A 16,292-nucleotide genomic window follows, 5' to 3' on the forward strand; every position below is an offset into this window, starting at 1 on the left:
CTATAGGTAGAGTGCTTAAACATAAATATATATATCAAGATGCCCCATGGCTTTGGGCAGCAAACTTTTTTTCTAATTTAATATCAAGACATTAATAGTCGTGTAAATTACATGTTATATATACAGTATATTATTATTTTCAGATAAATGGGTGATTCTGTAATTACAGGCACTTAACCTGATCATTAATTTCGGAAGGAAATTGGTACTTTAATTCACCAAAGTGGCATTCAACTGATCACAATGTATAGTCAGGACATTACTGATGTAAAAAAACTTCAACACCTTATCCTTGAGTAATCATGCTAAATTGCTAATTTGATACTAGAAAATCACTTACCATTATATCAAACACAGCTGAAAGCTATTTGGTTTGTTAAATGAAGCTTAACATGGTCTTTGTGTTTGTTTTTGAGTTGCCACATTATGCAATAAAATGGCATGTCTTAAGGTCAATATTAGGTCAAAAATGGCAAAAAAAAAAAACAGCTTTCTCTAGAAACTCATCAGTCAATCATTGTTTTGAGGAATGAAGTCTATACAATGCTTGAAATTGCCCAAAAACTGAAGATTTCATACAAAGGTGTACACTACAGTCTTCAAAGACAAAGGACAACTGGCTCTAACAAGGACAGAAAGAGATGTGGAAGGCCAGATGTACAACTAAACAAGAGGATAAGTACATCAGAGTCTCTAGTTTGAGAAATAGATGTCTCACATGTCCTCAGCTGACAGCTTCATTGAATTCTACCCTCTCAACACCAGTTTGATGTACAAACTGCCACTTTTACAGCCACTTTTTAAACAGAAAAACAAAAAGAAAAGGTTAGAGTGGGCAAAGAAACACAGACATTGGACAACAGATAATTGGAAAGCTGTCATTGCTGCACGTGGAGGATGTTTTTGATGAGAACTCTTTAAAGTAGTTTAAGAAGTTCTGAACATTTTTTTCAAATTGTAATAGTAATTTTTTATGTTATTAATGTCCTGACTATACTTTGTGATCAGTTGAATGCCACTTTGGTGAATAAAAGTACCAATTTCTTTCCATAAGAGCAAAAACTGTGCATTATTCCAAACATTTGCCCGCCAGTGTGTGTGTGTGTGTGTGTCTATATATATATATATATATATATATATATATATATATATATATAGACACACACACATTTCCATACATGTAGTCTCACTAATTATTGCTCAGGACAAAGTGATGTCACATATAACTAATTCTTTTCTTTCCAGTACATTTATCAGACATTTACTATTAATAAAAAGAAAAACACAACGTTTTTCGACTGTAACAACAGCAAAGTGTCAGAAGTTATAGAATCACCCTAATGACGTATCTTGAAGGTGGCTACTTTTTCTGTATGGAGCTATCAATTATGAAATTACCAACAAAGAGATTTACCCATTTTGTCCATCTACAGTGCATCCGGAAAGTATTCACAGCACTTCACTTTTTCCACATTTTGTTATGTTACAGCCTTATTCCAAAATTGATTAAATTCATTATTTTCCTCAAAATTCTACAAACAATACCCCATAATGACAGCGTGAAAGAAGTTTGTTTGAAATCTTTGCAAATTTATTAAAAATAAAAAATGAAAAAAATCACATGTACATAAGTATTCACAGCCTTTGCCATAACACTCAAAATTGAGCTCAGGTATATCTTGTTTCCACAGATCATCCTTGAGATGTTTCTACAACTTGATTGGAGTCCACGTGTGGTAAATTCAGTTGATTGGACATGATTTGGAAAGGCACACACCTGTCTATATAAGGTCCCACAGTTAACAGTGCATGTCAGAGCACAAACCTAGCCATGAAGTCCAAGGAATTGTCTGTAGACCTCTGAGACAGGATTGTATCAAGGCACAGATCTGGGGAAGGGTACAGAAAACTTTCTGCAGCATTGAAGGTCCCAATGAGCACAGTGGCCTCCATCATCCGTAAATGGAAGAAGTTTGGAACCACCAGGACTCTTCCTAGAGCTGGCCGCCTGGCCAAACTGAGCAATCGGGGGAGAAGGGCCTTAGTCAGGGAGGTGACCAAGAACCCGATGGTCACTCTGACAGAGCTCCAGCGTTCTCTGTGGAGAGAGGAGAACCTTCCAGAAGAACAACCATCTCTGCAGCACTCCACCAATCAGGCCTGTATGGTAGAGTGGCCAGACGGAAGCCACTCCTCAGTAATGGAGTTTGCCAAAAGGCACCTGAAGGACTCTCAGACCATGAGAAACAAAATTCTCTGGTCTGATGAAACAAAGATTGAACTCTTTGGCCTGAATGGCAAGCGTCATGTCTGGAGGAAACCAGGCACCGCTCATCACCTGGCTAATACCATCCCTGGGGATGTTTTTCAGCAGCAGGAACTGGGAGACTAGTCAGGATCGAGGGAAAGGTGAATGCAGCAATGTACAGAGACATCCTTGATGAAAACCTGGGGTGAAGGTTCATCTTTCATCAGGACAATGGCCCTAAGTACACAGCCAAGATAACAAAGGAGTGGCTACGGGACAACTCTGTGAATGTCCTTGAGTGGCCCAGCCAGAGCCCAGACTTGAACCCGATTGAACATCTCTGGAGAGATCTGAAAATAGCTGTGCAATGACGCTCCCCATCCAACCTGATGGAGCTTGAGAGGTCCTGCAAAGACGAATGGGAGAAACTGCCCAAAAATAGGTGTGCCAAGCTTGTAGCATCATGCTCAAAAAGACTTGAGGCTGTAATTGGTGCCAAAGGTGCTTCAACAAAGTATTGAGCAAAGGCTGTGAATACTTATGTACATGTGATTTTTATTTATTTCTTTATTTATTTAATTTTTTTTTTTAAATAAATTTGCAAAGATTTAAAACAAACTTCTTTCACATTGTCATTATGGGGTATTGTTTGTAGAATTGAGGAAAATAATGAATTTAATCCATTTTGGAATAAGGCTGTAACATAACAAAATGTGGAAAAAGTGAAGCGCTGTGAATACTTTCCGGATGCACTGTATCCCCTGCATCTTCATCCAACTGTTTTTGTTCTTAACTGCGTAAGATAACCATCCAATCAGAAGGCGTCGTCAAGCTGGTGACTCATAGACAATTTTCATCCAATCATTTGACGTCTAATAATATCATTACCGGAACACGGGTGGAAAAAATAAATAACTCGTACCAGCTGGCTCCCGTTACACTCACCCCCCTAAACCTCACTGCCATCCGGGTAACGGCTTGACCCTGTCCGGGCAGAATTTGAACCGGCATTAGCCGGCATGTGAGGTGAGCGCGCTAACGAGGAGGCTAAAGGCTACAGCCTCTAGCGTCAGTCGCTAGTGTGCCTCTTGAGGCCAGGGGAGTGAGGTTTACAAATACCGCACGGCTATCATGTACCAGCTGGCTTCCATTACATCATCATAAATTACAATAACAAAGAGTAACCTTCGCATATTATGGCTGCAGATAGCGTGTTAGCGCATTAGCTCCATGAATTTAGAATATAAACAAGACAAATTACACCTTATCTACTGCATATACAGTATATTCCTTTAAATAATCATTGATTAGTTAAAACACTGATCTCGTGCGAATTCTACTCATAGAATGAGGCATGAAGTTACTGATAACATATTTTGATGTCATTTTAGTTGATTTGTTACATGTAGTCTTGAGCATCCTCATATGTAAATGCTGCTCTAAACGCCTCCCACAGTGGCGTGGACGGTGTCTGAGTGTATGCAAACAGTATGTTGTTCTTAAGACAAATGGAGTTTTAAACAAAGGAATATACGGGAGAAGCTTGTAAAGTTAGTCCTATCAATCATAAAGCAAGCACATACAGTTGAAGTCATTAAAACTTATTTTTTAACCACTCCACAGATTTCATATTAGCAAACTACAGTTTTGGCAAGTTGTTTAGGACATCTACTTTGTGCATGACACAAGTAATTTTTCCAAAAATTGTTTACAGACAGATTGTTTCACATTTAATTGACTATATCACAATTCCAGTGAGTCAGAAGTTTACATACACTATGTTAACTGTGCCTTTAAGCAGCTTGGAAAATTCCAGAAAATGATGTCAAAGACTATAGCCAATTAGCTTCTGATAGGAGGTGTACTGATTTTGAGATGTACCTGTGGATGTATTTTAAGGCCTACCTTCAAACTCAGTACCTCTTTTCTTGACATCGTGGGAAAATCAAAAGAAATCAGCCAAGACCTCAGAAAAAAATTGTGGACCTCCACAAGTCTGGTTCATCCCTGGGAGCAATTTCCAAATGCCTGAAGGTACCACGTTCATCTGTACAAACAATAGTACACAAGTATAAACACCATGGGACCACGCAGCCATCATATTGCTCAGGAAGGAGACGCATTCTGTCTCCTAGAGATGAACGTAGTTTGGTGCGAAAAGTGAAAATTAATCCCAGAACAATAGCAAAGGACCTTGTGAAGATGCTGGAGGATACAGGTAGACAAGTATCTATATCCACAATAAAACAAGTCCTATATGGACATAACCTGAAAGGCTGCTCAGCAAGGAAGAAGCCACTGCTCCAAAACCGCCTTAAAAATGCCAGATTACAGTTTGCAAGTGCACATGGGGACAAAGATCGTACTTTTTGGAGAAATGTCCTTTGGTCTGATGAAACAAATATTTAACTGTTTGGCCATAATGACCATCGTTATGTTTGGAGGAAAAAGGGTGAGGCTTGCAAGCCGAAGAACACCATCCCAACCATGAAGCATGGGTGTGGAAGCATCATGTTGTGGGGGTGCTTTGCTACAGGAGGGACTGGTGCACTTCACAAAATAGATGGCATCATGAGGAAGGAAATTTATGTGGATATATTGAAGCAACATCTCAAGACATCAGCCAGGAAGTTAAAGCTTGGTCGCAAATGGGTATTTCAAATGGACAATGACCCCAAGCATACCTCCAAAGTTGTGGCAAAATGGCTTAAGGACAACAAAGTCAAGGTTTTGGAGTGGCCATCGCAAAGCCCTGACCTCAATACGATAATTTGTGGGCAGAACTGAAAAAGCGTGTGCGAGCAAGGAGGCCTACAAACCTGACTCAGTTACACCAGTTCTGTCTGGAGGAATGGGCCAAAATTCGAGCAACTTATTTTGAGAAGCTTTGTGGAAGGCTACCCAAAATGTTTGACCCAAGTTAAACAATTTCAAGGCAATGCTACCAAATACTAACAAAGTGTATGTAAACTTCTGACCCACTGGGAATGTGATGAAAGAAATAAAAGCTGAAATAAATAATTCTCTCTGCTATTATTCTGACATTTCACATTCTTAAAATAAAGTAGTGATCCTAACTGACCTAAGGCAGGGAATTCTTTCTACAATTAAATGTCAGGAATTGTGAAAAATTGAGTTTAAATGTATTTGTAAACTTCTGCTTCAACTGTATAAGCAGCTGCTTACCTCACTCCCATGATGATTCTTCCAGCATGCTTCCAACACCCCTACTCTTCCATTATTATTCTTAACTAATTTCAATTAAGTGGTCCGGAAGGGAGGGAACTGAGAGCTTGAGCCGCGCCACATTCTCAAGCCCCTCATGCTCAAACCCCTCCTTTACGGATAGCAAGCCAAATATGTTTACTGTTAACAGTCTGTTTACTATTTCCACTTCCAGGGGCTTAGTTGTCAAGCGAACTCATGAAATGTTTTTTTGTGAAACATCTAATGTGCTTAAGACTTTTTCACAGTACTGTGTGACTGTGGCACACTGTTGTTTAACCAATCAGACAATTTGGAGGCACCTCTCAATGTCAACATGTTCTCTGTTTATCATTTTTGCGTGCTTGGATTTGATGACATCAGGTTTGCTGGCATGTCTTTGGGGAGCTGGGTTTTGAAGAGAGGGCATGCGGCTGAAGGGAAGGGGGTTTTCTAATTCATTGGCTAGGTCTACTAGACATTAGCACAAGAGCTAACATCACTTACAGCACTTTCAACATATGACTAGTAGTAGTAGTTCTTCATTTGTCATTTTACAAGTATGTAGGGACATACAAGAGAATTACATTTTTCATAAAATTTATAATGACTATACAACTTCTGTCAGTATTACATAAGGTTATTGTTTCTTTTTTTAATTGTTTTAAGACCTCACCATTTGTAGGCGACGTAGAACAGGAGGCCAAGCACAAGTGCAGCCAGAACAGACACATAGACCACGATGTTGTTGTTGCCTCCCTGGTCATGAGGTGTGAGTCCAGGGTCTCCTGACTCTGAAACTGGGCTGCTTGAGGGTCCTGTTTCTTCACTCAGAGTCGGCCAGCGGGGGAATTCAGAACTGGCTGGCTGGGACAGGATGTTGAGGTCTTTTACTGCAATAAGAGATTTAACAAAAGAACTGATTGTTTTGAACTGTCTTTTGAACTACATATCCAAAACACTAATGGCACAAATGAACCTGAGTACAATGATATTTAAAAGCTACTGCGGAGAAAAAGACTTCCAGTGAATGACAACTGTTTGGTCAAGTTTGGTCTGAAGACTGGAAATATAGTGCATGAGTAGTACAGACTTCTTTAATGGAGATTTTCTGTCAGTTTTGGAGCTTGAAAGTTCCAAAGTTTGATTTAGCTGAAATGACAAGAGCACTCAGAAGACATTCTGCCTAACATCTCCTTTTATGTTCCATGAAAGAAAGGAAGTCATACAGGTTTGGATCAACATGAAAGTGAATAAATTATGAAACATTTTCAATTTTGGTGAATTATTCCTTTAAATTTGAATCTGGCATACAAAAAGTTCATAACCTTCAAAATGGGTTACATGTTTAATGAATGTTCCTCTTTCAGAAACTGTAGTCCTTTTTAATTAAAGTAGGAAACTCATTAGGCTCATTAGCACAAGCATTTTTTAAGTATACTCAAGTACACCCTAGAGCATTTACACACCTTGATCCCAAAAAGCACAGATGCTCTGTCTAGCCTTAACATGAAACGCACATCTGAGACACATCTGCTGTGAGTCTGATTAACACATCATCAGTGGGCACAGGCATAACTGATAGACTAAAGCACCAGACTGTAATGCTGAAAAGTATGGAATGGTCAAGAGGATTCATGCTTCCTACCCTCTATCCTGAAATAGATCCTGCACTCACACACTGTCAAAGAACTACATGCATTCTTTTGTCCACTCTCTCTCACACACACCCCAAAGGCAGCCTACATGGATCAAACACTCGGTGTGGCTGCCCTGACCTCGAAAGTTCAACTGGACTGACTGATGACAACACCCTTTAGGGAACAGATGGCAATGTGGGCCAGCTAGTCAACTGGTTATCCTCCAAACCACTTTAACACACCTCAGGCCAGAGTTAAACACACGTGTATAGTGATCCAATGAGGACACAATCCTCTTGAAATCTCCAGTCTATTGTGGCTTCTATGAAGGTAAATTAGTGCATATGTAGAGAAAGGTTCGTAAAAGCATAAATGAAGTCACAAGCGTGATAGAAAGATCTGCATGCGTAGAGTAAGATTTGTGAAAGCACAACTCAAATTGAAAGCGTAAAAATAAATTGCATGCGCTGGCGCAACAAAAGAGAAGACGGAACATGTAAAAGTCATAACAATGTATTGTATAACAATGTATGTAAAAGTCATTTACAATTTTGCAATAGTTTATTTGTACAAATACAGGCCGATTCTATGTGGTCAATCCATTTTCCTGTTCATAACACCCTCTGTTTTCTTGCACATCGCTGATTTGCAGGTTTGCATTGTTTTTGGCCATGTTTAGGCACAAAAACAGTGCCAAAAGTGTAAGCGCAAATACAGTCTGGAGAATGCAGATCAAATTTACTTTGTTAATATAAAGTTACAAATTCACAACACATGAATTACACTTATGCAAAGCAGTAAAAAATATGGCAAATAATTTTTTTCTTATGTTTGCAACTTGATTTACACTTTTACAAAACGTTCTGTATGCACGCAAAAAAAATGTAAGCTTGAAATTTGATTTATGATTTTACAAATCTTGTCTAATCTTGGACTGAATCTGGGTCTCAAGGGTCTAGTTTTGGTTTGCATGTCGATCTCAAGTAGTCTAGTCTTTGTCTGGATCTTGGTATCAAGAAGTCTTGTCTTGGCCTGGATCTGGGTTTCGGGGGGCCTAGTTTTGGTCTGCATCTGGATCTCAAGAAGTCTATTCTTGATCTGGATCTTAATGGGGTCTAGTTTTGGTCTGGATCTGCTTCTCAATAAATAAAGTCTTAGTCTGGATCTGGATCTTAGGGGGTCTTGTAGTGGTCTAGGTCTGAATTTGGAGGTTTTGGTTTTGACTCCAACTCTGGCAGATGCGGCCATTAACCTTGACACACCCAATAGGATGTACACAAACAAACTCTATTATAAACATAACACTCACCCATACAGACAGTGTCCGAGTAAGGCAGGCAGGGTCTGATCTCCACCTCGTCATCATTACAGCGTGAACAGGGAACACATGGTTTCCTGCTTCTCTCCTTTGAGTAATACCCTGGTCTGCACGGCTCGCAAACAGTATTTCCCAGCAGTCCACAGGGTCGAACCACTCCACTTCCATAGTCACAGAGATCATCTGTGCTGTTACCATCTTGCCACTGGAAGAAATGTTCACCACAGTCACACTGGGTATCCTGAGTGGGAGTGCAGCGTGCCAGTTCAGGAATTCCCTGAGGGCAGCGGGCACACATCAGACAAGCTGAAAGGCTCTTTGAGTCTGAGAATGACACACCTGGGAGAGATTTGTGCAAAATTTAATAATACAGATATAAGAATTGGCAAAGCAAAAAAAACTTGATATGTATTTTATTTCAACCAACATTTAAATTCAGGTACAAATTACAGTGTCCCTCCTACATTAAAATGCAACTGACATCAATAATGATTTTTTTAAATGGCTTATGGCAAAGGATGAAGTCCCCTGATCTATCAAAATAAAAACATTTAAATGAAAAAAAAAAAAAAAAAAAATGCATTTGAGAGGCAAGATTAAGTTTCGGAAACACTCACCATCTTGACAAGGCTGACACTTAGTGTCTTCCTGGCCACAGCTGGCTGCCAAACCAGTGCCCGGCGCACACATGCTGCAACATTCACCTGTGTTTGTGAACTGCTCACTGACACAGGCCTCGCCAATAGCCACCTGCAAAACACATAAGCACTCGTCAATGCCAGATTCCTAGTTGTAAACCATACAACTAGGACACATATTGACTGTTGTGAGAGTTTACAATCTCAATCACTGCGTTACTCCTTCTTAGTCTCAATTTTTGACATCTAAGAGATAACCAGAGCAGTAACATGAACATCTAATGATTTTCAACAAGAGAATCTCCGTGCACCACTCCCGAAATGGGGGCGCTCCAGCTGGTTTCCAACCCCTCAAAATAATCTGTCTGGCGATCATCACACTGGTCAGAACCCAATTCTCTATGTGTCTATTCCCCATATCAATGACCACCCATCACCCAAAACACAGAGTCTGGGGCAAAACGAAACCCGATTGCCCAACACGTCACACACAAAACTCTGAACCTTCAACCAGAATTCCTGGATCTCAACACATCACCAAAAATCATGGGCCATGTCTCCATCCTCCGATTGGCATCGCCAATGGGTGGGTATGTCTTTAAGACCAAGCCTATACAATCTAGAGGGGGTCCAATAAAATCTAGGTAAAATCTTGAATTGCAGAAGGCACACCATTGCATCTCTAGATGCAGACTTTATGTTTTTTAGAATTCTAGCCCACACTCCCTTCTCCAATACCAAGTTGAAATCTTTCTCTCTTGATAGAAGTTAAAGCTCTGTCCCCCAGACTCTGAATTAGCAGGGAGTAATACACTGATGCCTCATGTCCTTTTCCAAAAGCAGTAATCACCATTCCCAGAGTATCTGCAGCTTTAGGGGGGTGTATGATACTCCCAAAAATAGTACAGAGCAGGGGGCACAGTTGTAAATACCTATAAAACTGAGATCTGGGAATCCCAAAATGCTGAACCAAATTTTCAAAAGATCTCAACATTCCACTCTCATATAGGTCACCGAGCGTATTAACCTCCCTCACAATCCACTCTGACCAGCAGAAAGGGGACTTATTAATACATAATTTTGGGTTCTGCCATATACTCGAGGCAACATTTAAATAAATGTCCGAATTAAACACTCTGGACACTTGTCCATACCGAGTGCAAATGCGAGATAACGGGGTGTAACTTAACTTCTCCGATTAGTTTGATAGAAAAGCTTTGCAATGGTGAAATAGGGACAATAACTTCCTGTTCAATACAAAACCAGGCAGGGGCTCTCTCAGGTGGAAGTGACCAATGAGCTAAATGTCTGAGACCGAATGCATAATAATAAAACAAAAACTTGGATAGGCCTAGCCCACCTTTGTCAATCGGCCTTTGTAACCTATTGAAATGTAATCTGGGACGCTTACCATTCCAAATGAAGGACTTCACTATGCTATCAAATTGCTTAAAATAAGAGAGGGGGACATCTACAGGGAGAGATTGTAGCAGGTAGTTACATTTTGGAATACAATTCATTTTAATAACATTAACCTTCCCAATCACAGATAAATGTAATGAAGCCCACCTGCCCACATAGCTTGAAAACCTTTTTATTAAGGGGTCAAAAATAACTCTAACTAAATCACACAAATTTGCTGGGAATAAAATGCCCAAATACTTAATGCCCTGTCTGGGCCACTGGAAGGCTCCCAGCTGAAAAGCTGTTACTGGGCAGTATGCTGTCAGAGCCAAAGCTTCGGATTTAGACCAATTGACTCTGTATCCTGAGAACTTGGAAAAGGAATTCATAATTCCGTGGAGGCAGGCATAGATCTAGTAGGGTCGGAGACGAATAATAAAATATAATCTTCGTAAAGCAAAAGCTTATGCACCACACCTCCCGCCATCACCCCTGGAAAATTATCCTCCTTTCTTATCGCAGCTGTTAATGTTCCAGGGCAAGACAGAACAAGAATGTGGAAAGAGGGCAACCCTGCTGGGTGCCCTAATCCAGAGTAAAATAATCTGAAATTAATCAATTTGTTTGTACCGCCGCTAACGGGTGTCTATAACTTAATCCATCCAATACAAGTACTCCCAAACCCATACATTTCCAAAATCTTAAAAAGATAATCCCATTCTACTATATCAAATGCCTTTTCGGCATCAAGTGAGATGGCAGCGACCGGAGTCTGATCATTTGCCACTGACCACATGATATTGATGAAACACCTAATGTTATCAGAAGAGCTGCTGCCCCAAATAAACCCCAACTGATCTATTTGTATAAGAGATGTCATAACTTTACTTAATCAATTAGCCAAAACGTTTGACAATATTTTAACATCTAGCTGGATCAGGGAAATTGGACGTTAACTATTACACTCGCTTGGATCTTTGTCCTTTTTAAGAATCAGACTGATCCGGGCTTGTGTCATGGTTGGCAGAAGCTTTCCATTCTTTAGTGATTCCGTATAAACTTCTAGCAAAAGTGGAGCCAGTTCTGTTGCATAAGATCTAAAAAAAATTCAGCGGCAAAACCATCTGGCCCCAGAGCCTTGCCTGTAGGCAAGGCCTTAATTACCTCCTCCAAGGTTATCTCAGAATCAAGATAATTTTTTTGCTCAATTGTCAGTTTAGGGAGTTCTAAAGGTTCCACAAAATGTCTAATATCTTCATCAGTAGACGAAGACATGGAACTATAGAGATCAATAAAGAATTCTTTAAAAGCATTATTAATATCAATGGGCAAGGTAAAAATTTCACCACCAGCAGATTTCACTGAGGGAATGGTAGAAAAAGAGTCTCTCTGCATTATATATTTTACATTTTTATGCATTTGGCAGATGCTTTTATCCAAAGCAACTTACAGTGCCCTGATTACAGGGACAATCCCACTGGAGCAACCTGGAGTTAAGTGCCTTGCTCAAGCACACAATGGTGGTGGCTGTGGGGATTGAACCAACAACCTTCTGCTTACCAGGTCAGTGCTTAAGTCTACTACACCACCACCACTATATATCTAGCCAAAAGCTTCCCTGCTTTGTCCCCTGACTGAAAGTATGACTGTCTTGCCCCAAATAGCCAAAACTCCACCTTCCATGACAAAATAGTATTATATCTGTATTTCAATTGGGTCAATTCCCTGAGGCTACGAGTTCTCATGCTTTGGATTTTTTGTTGAATGAGGCATACTGTATGATCCGACCCCTGAGAACTGCATTAAGTGCCTCCCAAGCCACACCCACAGAAGATACTGAGGACCAGTTGGTCTCCATATAAACATTTCAGCCTTTAACATTTGTTGGAAATCAGGATTTTGCAAAAGGGATACATTAAAGCGGCAACTATATGATTTCTTTTTCTCCATATGTGGCAACACCTCTAAACACACCAAGGCGTGATCTGAGACTAAGATGTTTCCAATTGAGCAATCAACAACAGATGAAATGAGGGACTTTATATATATATATATACAGGTGCATCTCAATAAATTAGAATGTCGTGGAAAAGTTCATTTATTTCAGTAATTCAACTCAAATTGTGAAACTCGTGTATTAAATAAATACAATGCACACAGACTGAAGTAGTTTAAGTCTTTAGTTCTTTTAATTGTGATGATTTTGGCTCACATTTAACAAAAACCCACCAATTCACTATCTCAAAAAATTAGAATACATCACAAGACCAATAAAAAAAACATTTTTAGTGAATTGTTGGCCTTCTGGAAAGTATGTTCATTTACTGTATATGTACTCAATACTTGGTAGGGGCTCCTTTTGCTTTAATTACTGCCTCAATTCGGCGTGGCATGGAGGTGATCAGTTTGTGGCACTGCTGAGGTGGTATGGAAGCCCAGGTTTCTCTATGGGGTTCAGGTCTGGTGAGTTTGCTGGCCAGTCAAGCACACCAACACCATGGTCATTTAACCAACTTTTGGTGCTTTTGGCAGTGTGGGCAGGTGCCAAATCCTGCTGGAAAATGAAATCAGCATCTTTAAAAAGCTGGTCAGCAGAAGGAAGCATGAAGTGCTCCAAAATTTCTTGGTAAACGGGTGCAGTGACTTTGGTTTTCAAAAAACACAATGGACCAACACCAGCAGATGACATTGCACCCCAAATCATCACAGACTGTGGAAACTTAACACTGGACTTCAAGCAACTTGGGCTATGAGCTTCTTCACCCTTCCTCCAGACTCTAGGACCTTGGTTTCCAAATGAAATACAAAACTTGCTCTCATCTGAAAAGAGGACTATGGAACACTGGGCAACAGTCCAGTTCTTCTTCTCCTTAGCCCAGGTAAGACGCCTCTGACTTTGTCTGTGGTTCAGGAGTGGCTTAACAAGAGGAATACGACAACTGTAGCCAAATTCCTTGACATGTCTGTGTGTGGTGGCTCTTGATGCCTTGACCCCAGCCTCAGTCCATTCCTTGTGAAGTTTACCCAAATTCTTGAATCGATTTTGCTTGACAATCATAAGGCTGCGGTTCTCTTGGTTGGTTGTGCATCTTTTTCTTCCACACTTTTTCCTTCTACTCAACTTTCTGTTAACATGCTTGGATACAGCACTCTGTGAACAGCCAGCTTCTTTGGCAATGAATGTTTGTGGCTTACCCTCCTTGTGAAGGGTGTCAATGATTGTCTTCTGGACAACTGTCAGATCAGCAGTCCTCCCCATGATTGTGTAGCCTAGTAAACCAAACTGAGAGACCATTTTGAAGGCTCAGGAAACCTTTGCAGGTGTTTTGAGTTGATTAGCTGATTGGCATGTCACCATATTCTAATTTTTTGAGATAGTGAATTGGTGGGTTTTTGTTAAATGTGAGCCAAAATCATCACAATTAAAAGAACCAAAGACTTAAACTACTTCAGTCTGTGTGCATTGAATTTATTTAATACACGAGTTTCACAATTTGAGTTGAATTACTGAAATAAATGAACTTTTCCACGACATTCTAATTTATTGAGATGCACCTGTATATATATATATATATATATATATATATATATATATATATATATATATAAAATCTATTCTAGAATAAATCTTATGGACTGATGAAAAGAATGTATAGTCCCTACCAGATGGGTTCAAAATATCTGTAAGACCAAGATTTTTACACATCCTGTGAAGCATCAATGTTGCTCTAGGGGGCTTGCACACTTTTGCTTCAATATGATCAAGGACTGAGTCCATCAATAGATTGAAGTCTCCTCCCAATAGTATATCATGAGGGGTGCCAGCGGCTTGCAACATCCCTTCAAGATCTATAAAAAAAGCCCTGATCATCAGCATTAGGTGTGAAAATATTAGCCAAAATAAGACTTTGCCCCTGAATTTCTGCTAAAACAATAATGACTCTTCCTAATTTATCTTTGCTCTGTTTTAGACATTTGAATTGTTGATGTTTAATTATCAATGTAATGACTTCCCTGCTCTTACTTGAGCCAGCACTAAAGAAAACATGTCCAACCCATATCTTCCCAAATTTTTCAGCTTCCTGCGGGGAAAGATGCGTTTCTTAAAGAAACACAATATCATATTTATTTCGTTTAAGAAAAGAAATAACCTTTTTATGGGGTGCCCCAACCCATTCACATTCCACGTGGAGAGAAACATATTTTGACATATTAGAAAAAATAGATTGTGTGTCAAAGACAAAATTATAAAGACCACATTCCAACATTAGTGCAATAATCAAACCCTTAACTTCCCCCAGAACCAAACAAACAGAAAAAAGAAAAACGTGTGTTCATCCCTTTAAACTCAAACAGTCCATGTCCGCCTACGAGAGCCCCCGTGACAACTTTGCCATCGGATTGCTCAAGTCTGGTGTTTCTATACAGATTTTGTGAGACATAATTATATACCAGAATGAAATTTATAAAACAAACTCCAGCCAATAAGCAGAATAAACACAAAGAACATGCAGATTCATCCACAAACTGTCCCAAAGGAGTGTTACTACACAAAACAAACTCCAGCTGCTAGGTGGAACCATCACAAAAAAAAAAAAAAAAGTGCCCAGTTTCCTTGAACAGTCAAGTGAATGTTCAGTGAGTCAGGTCCACTCGGCTGCAAAGCAAGCGCCACACAATGACTAACTCATTCCCATTGACTTTATGAAGGTCAATGCTTGTTGGGAACAAGTAAATACTTTGTGGCCATCCTTAGCATCTATTCTCAACCTGGCCGGGAACATCAGTGCAAAATCGACCCTCCATCGATGCAAGAGTTTCTTGAAGGAGTGTTATTCCACAAAACAAACTCCAGCCACTAGGCAGAACCAGCACAAAAAGAAACAAAAAGGCACTCAGCTTCCTCAGACAGTCGAGTGAATGTTCAGTGAGTCAGGCCCACTTGACTGCAACGTGAGAATCACACAATGACTTACTCCATTGACTTTATGAAGGAAAATGCTTGTTGTGGGCATGTAAATTTTGCGGCCATCCTTAGTATCTATTTTCAATTTGGCCGGGAACATCAGTGCAAACGCGACCTTCCATTGATGTAATATTTTCATGCATTCCTTGAATCGATCACGTTTCTCTCGTCGAATTCGCAAAGTCTGGGAACAAGAAAATGTTGTGGATCTTCCAAGAAATCCTTCCTTTGCTCCTTGCCTCGTGTAACACGAGATCTTTATTGGATGATCTCAAAAATGTGGCCAGAATTGATCGAGGCCTGTCTCCCTCAGTGGATCTCCGCACTGGAACCCTGTGAGCTTGCTCGATTTCCAGCTTATGGCCTGTTATGTCAAGCAGACTCGGAAAGAGCTCGTCCAGAAATTCCACCATATTCTGACCCTCTGCTCGCTCAGGAATTCCAACAATTCGGACGTTGTTTCGCCGGGTACGATTCTCAAAGTCTTCCAATTTTTCCCAAACGCGTTCCAAGTCTGCCTTGGTCGCTAGCGGATTAGCAGCTAATTCCCTCTCCGATGACTCCAGATAATCGATCCGTTTCTCAACATCTGACACTCTTGTAACAATCTCAGTGAATTTTGTCCCCATGGCAGTGATTGATCGATGTATTACAGCAAGATCCTCCAAGTCAGCAACGACCTTCATCAGCACTGCCATAATGCTCGACAGTTGACGATGAATCTTTTCCACCGCACCGCCCAAATTGAGTCCTGGGCTCGAGGCCTCCGGAGGGGCTTCAGCTTGAGGGTCTTTTAATGTCTCCGGAGTCCGAGGATTTTTAATTCTTTGACATATTGTCTTTCTAGAATAGTTATGAATCAGGGTGTATCAAA

General features: G+C 40.1%; 1 protein-coding gene across 1 annotated transcript in view; it reads right to left on the minus strand.

Moving 5' to 3' along the window:
• The window catches only part of LOC127453434 (tumor necrosis factor receptor superfamily member 16-like), a 36,530-nt gene that overhangs the window by 9,851 nt on the left and 10,387 nt on the right, over window positions 1–16,292 (minus strand). The window contains exons 2-4 of the mRNA XM_051719762.1: window positions 9,028–9,160; window positions 8,402–8,749; window positions 6,129–6,345 (exon numbers count right to left, since the gene is read on the minus strand). Of these exons, the coding sequence (XP_051575722.1) occupies window positions 6,129–6,345; window positions 8,402–8,749; window positions 9,028–9,160 (698 nt within the window). The remainder of the gene's footprint in view (window positions 1–6,128; window positions 6,346–8,401; window positions 8,750–9,027; window positions 9,161–16,292) is intronic.

This window comes from Myxocyprinus asiaticus, chromosome 15 (genome assembly GCF_019703515.2).
Source record: "Myxocyprinus asiaticus isolate MX2 ecotype Aquarium Trade chromosome 15, UBuf_Myxa_2, whole genome shotgun sequence".
Lineage (NCBI taxonomy): Eukaryota > Metazoa > Chordata > Actinopteri > Cypriniformes > Catostomidae > Myxocyprinus > Myxocyprinus asiaticus.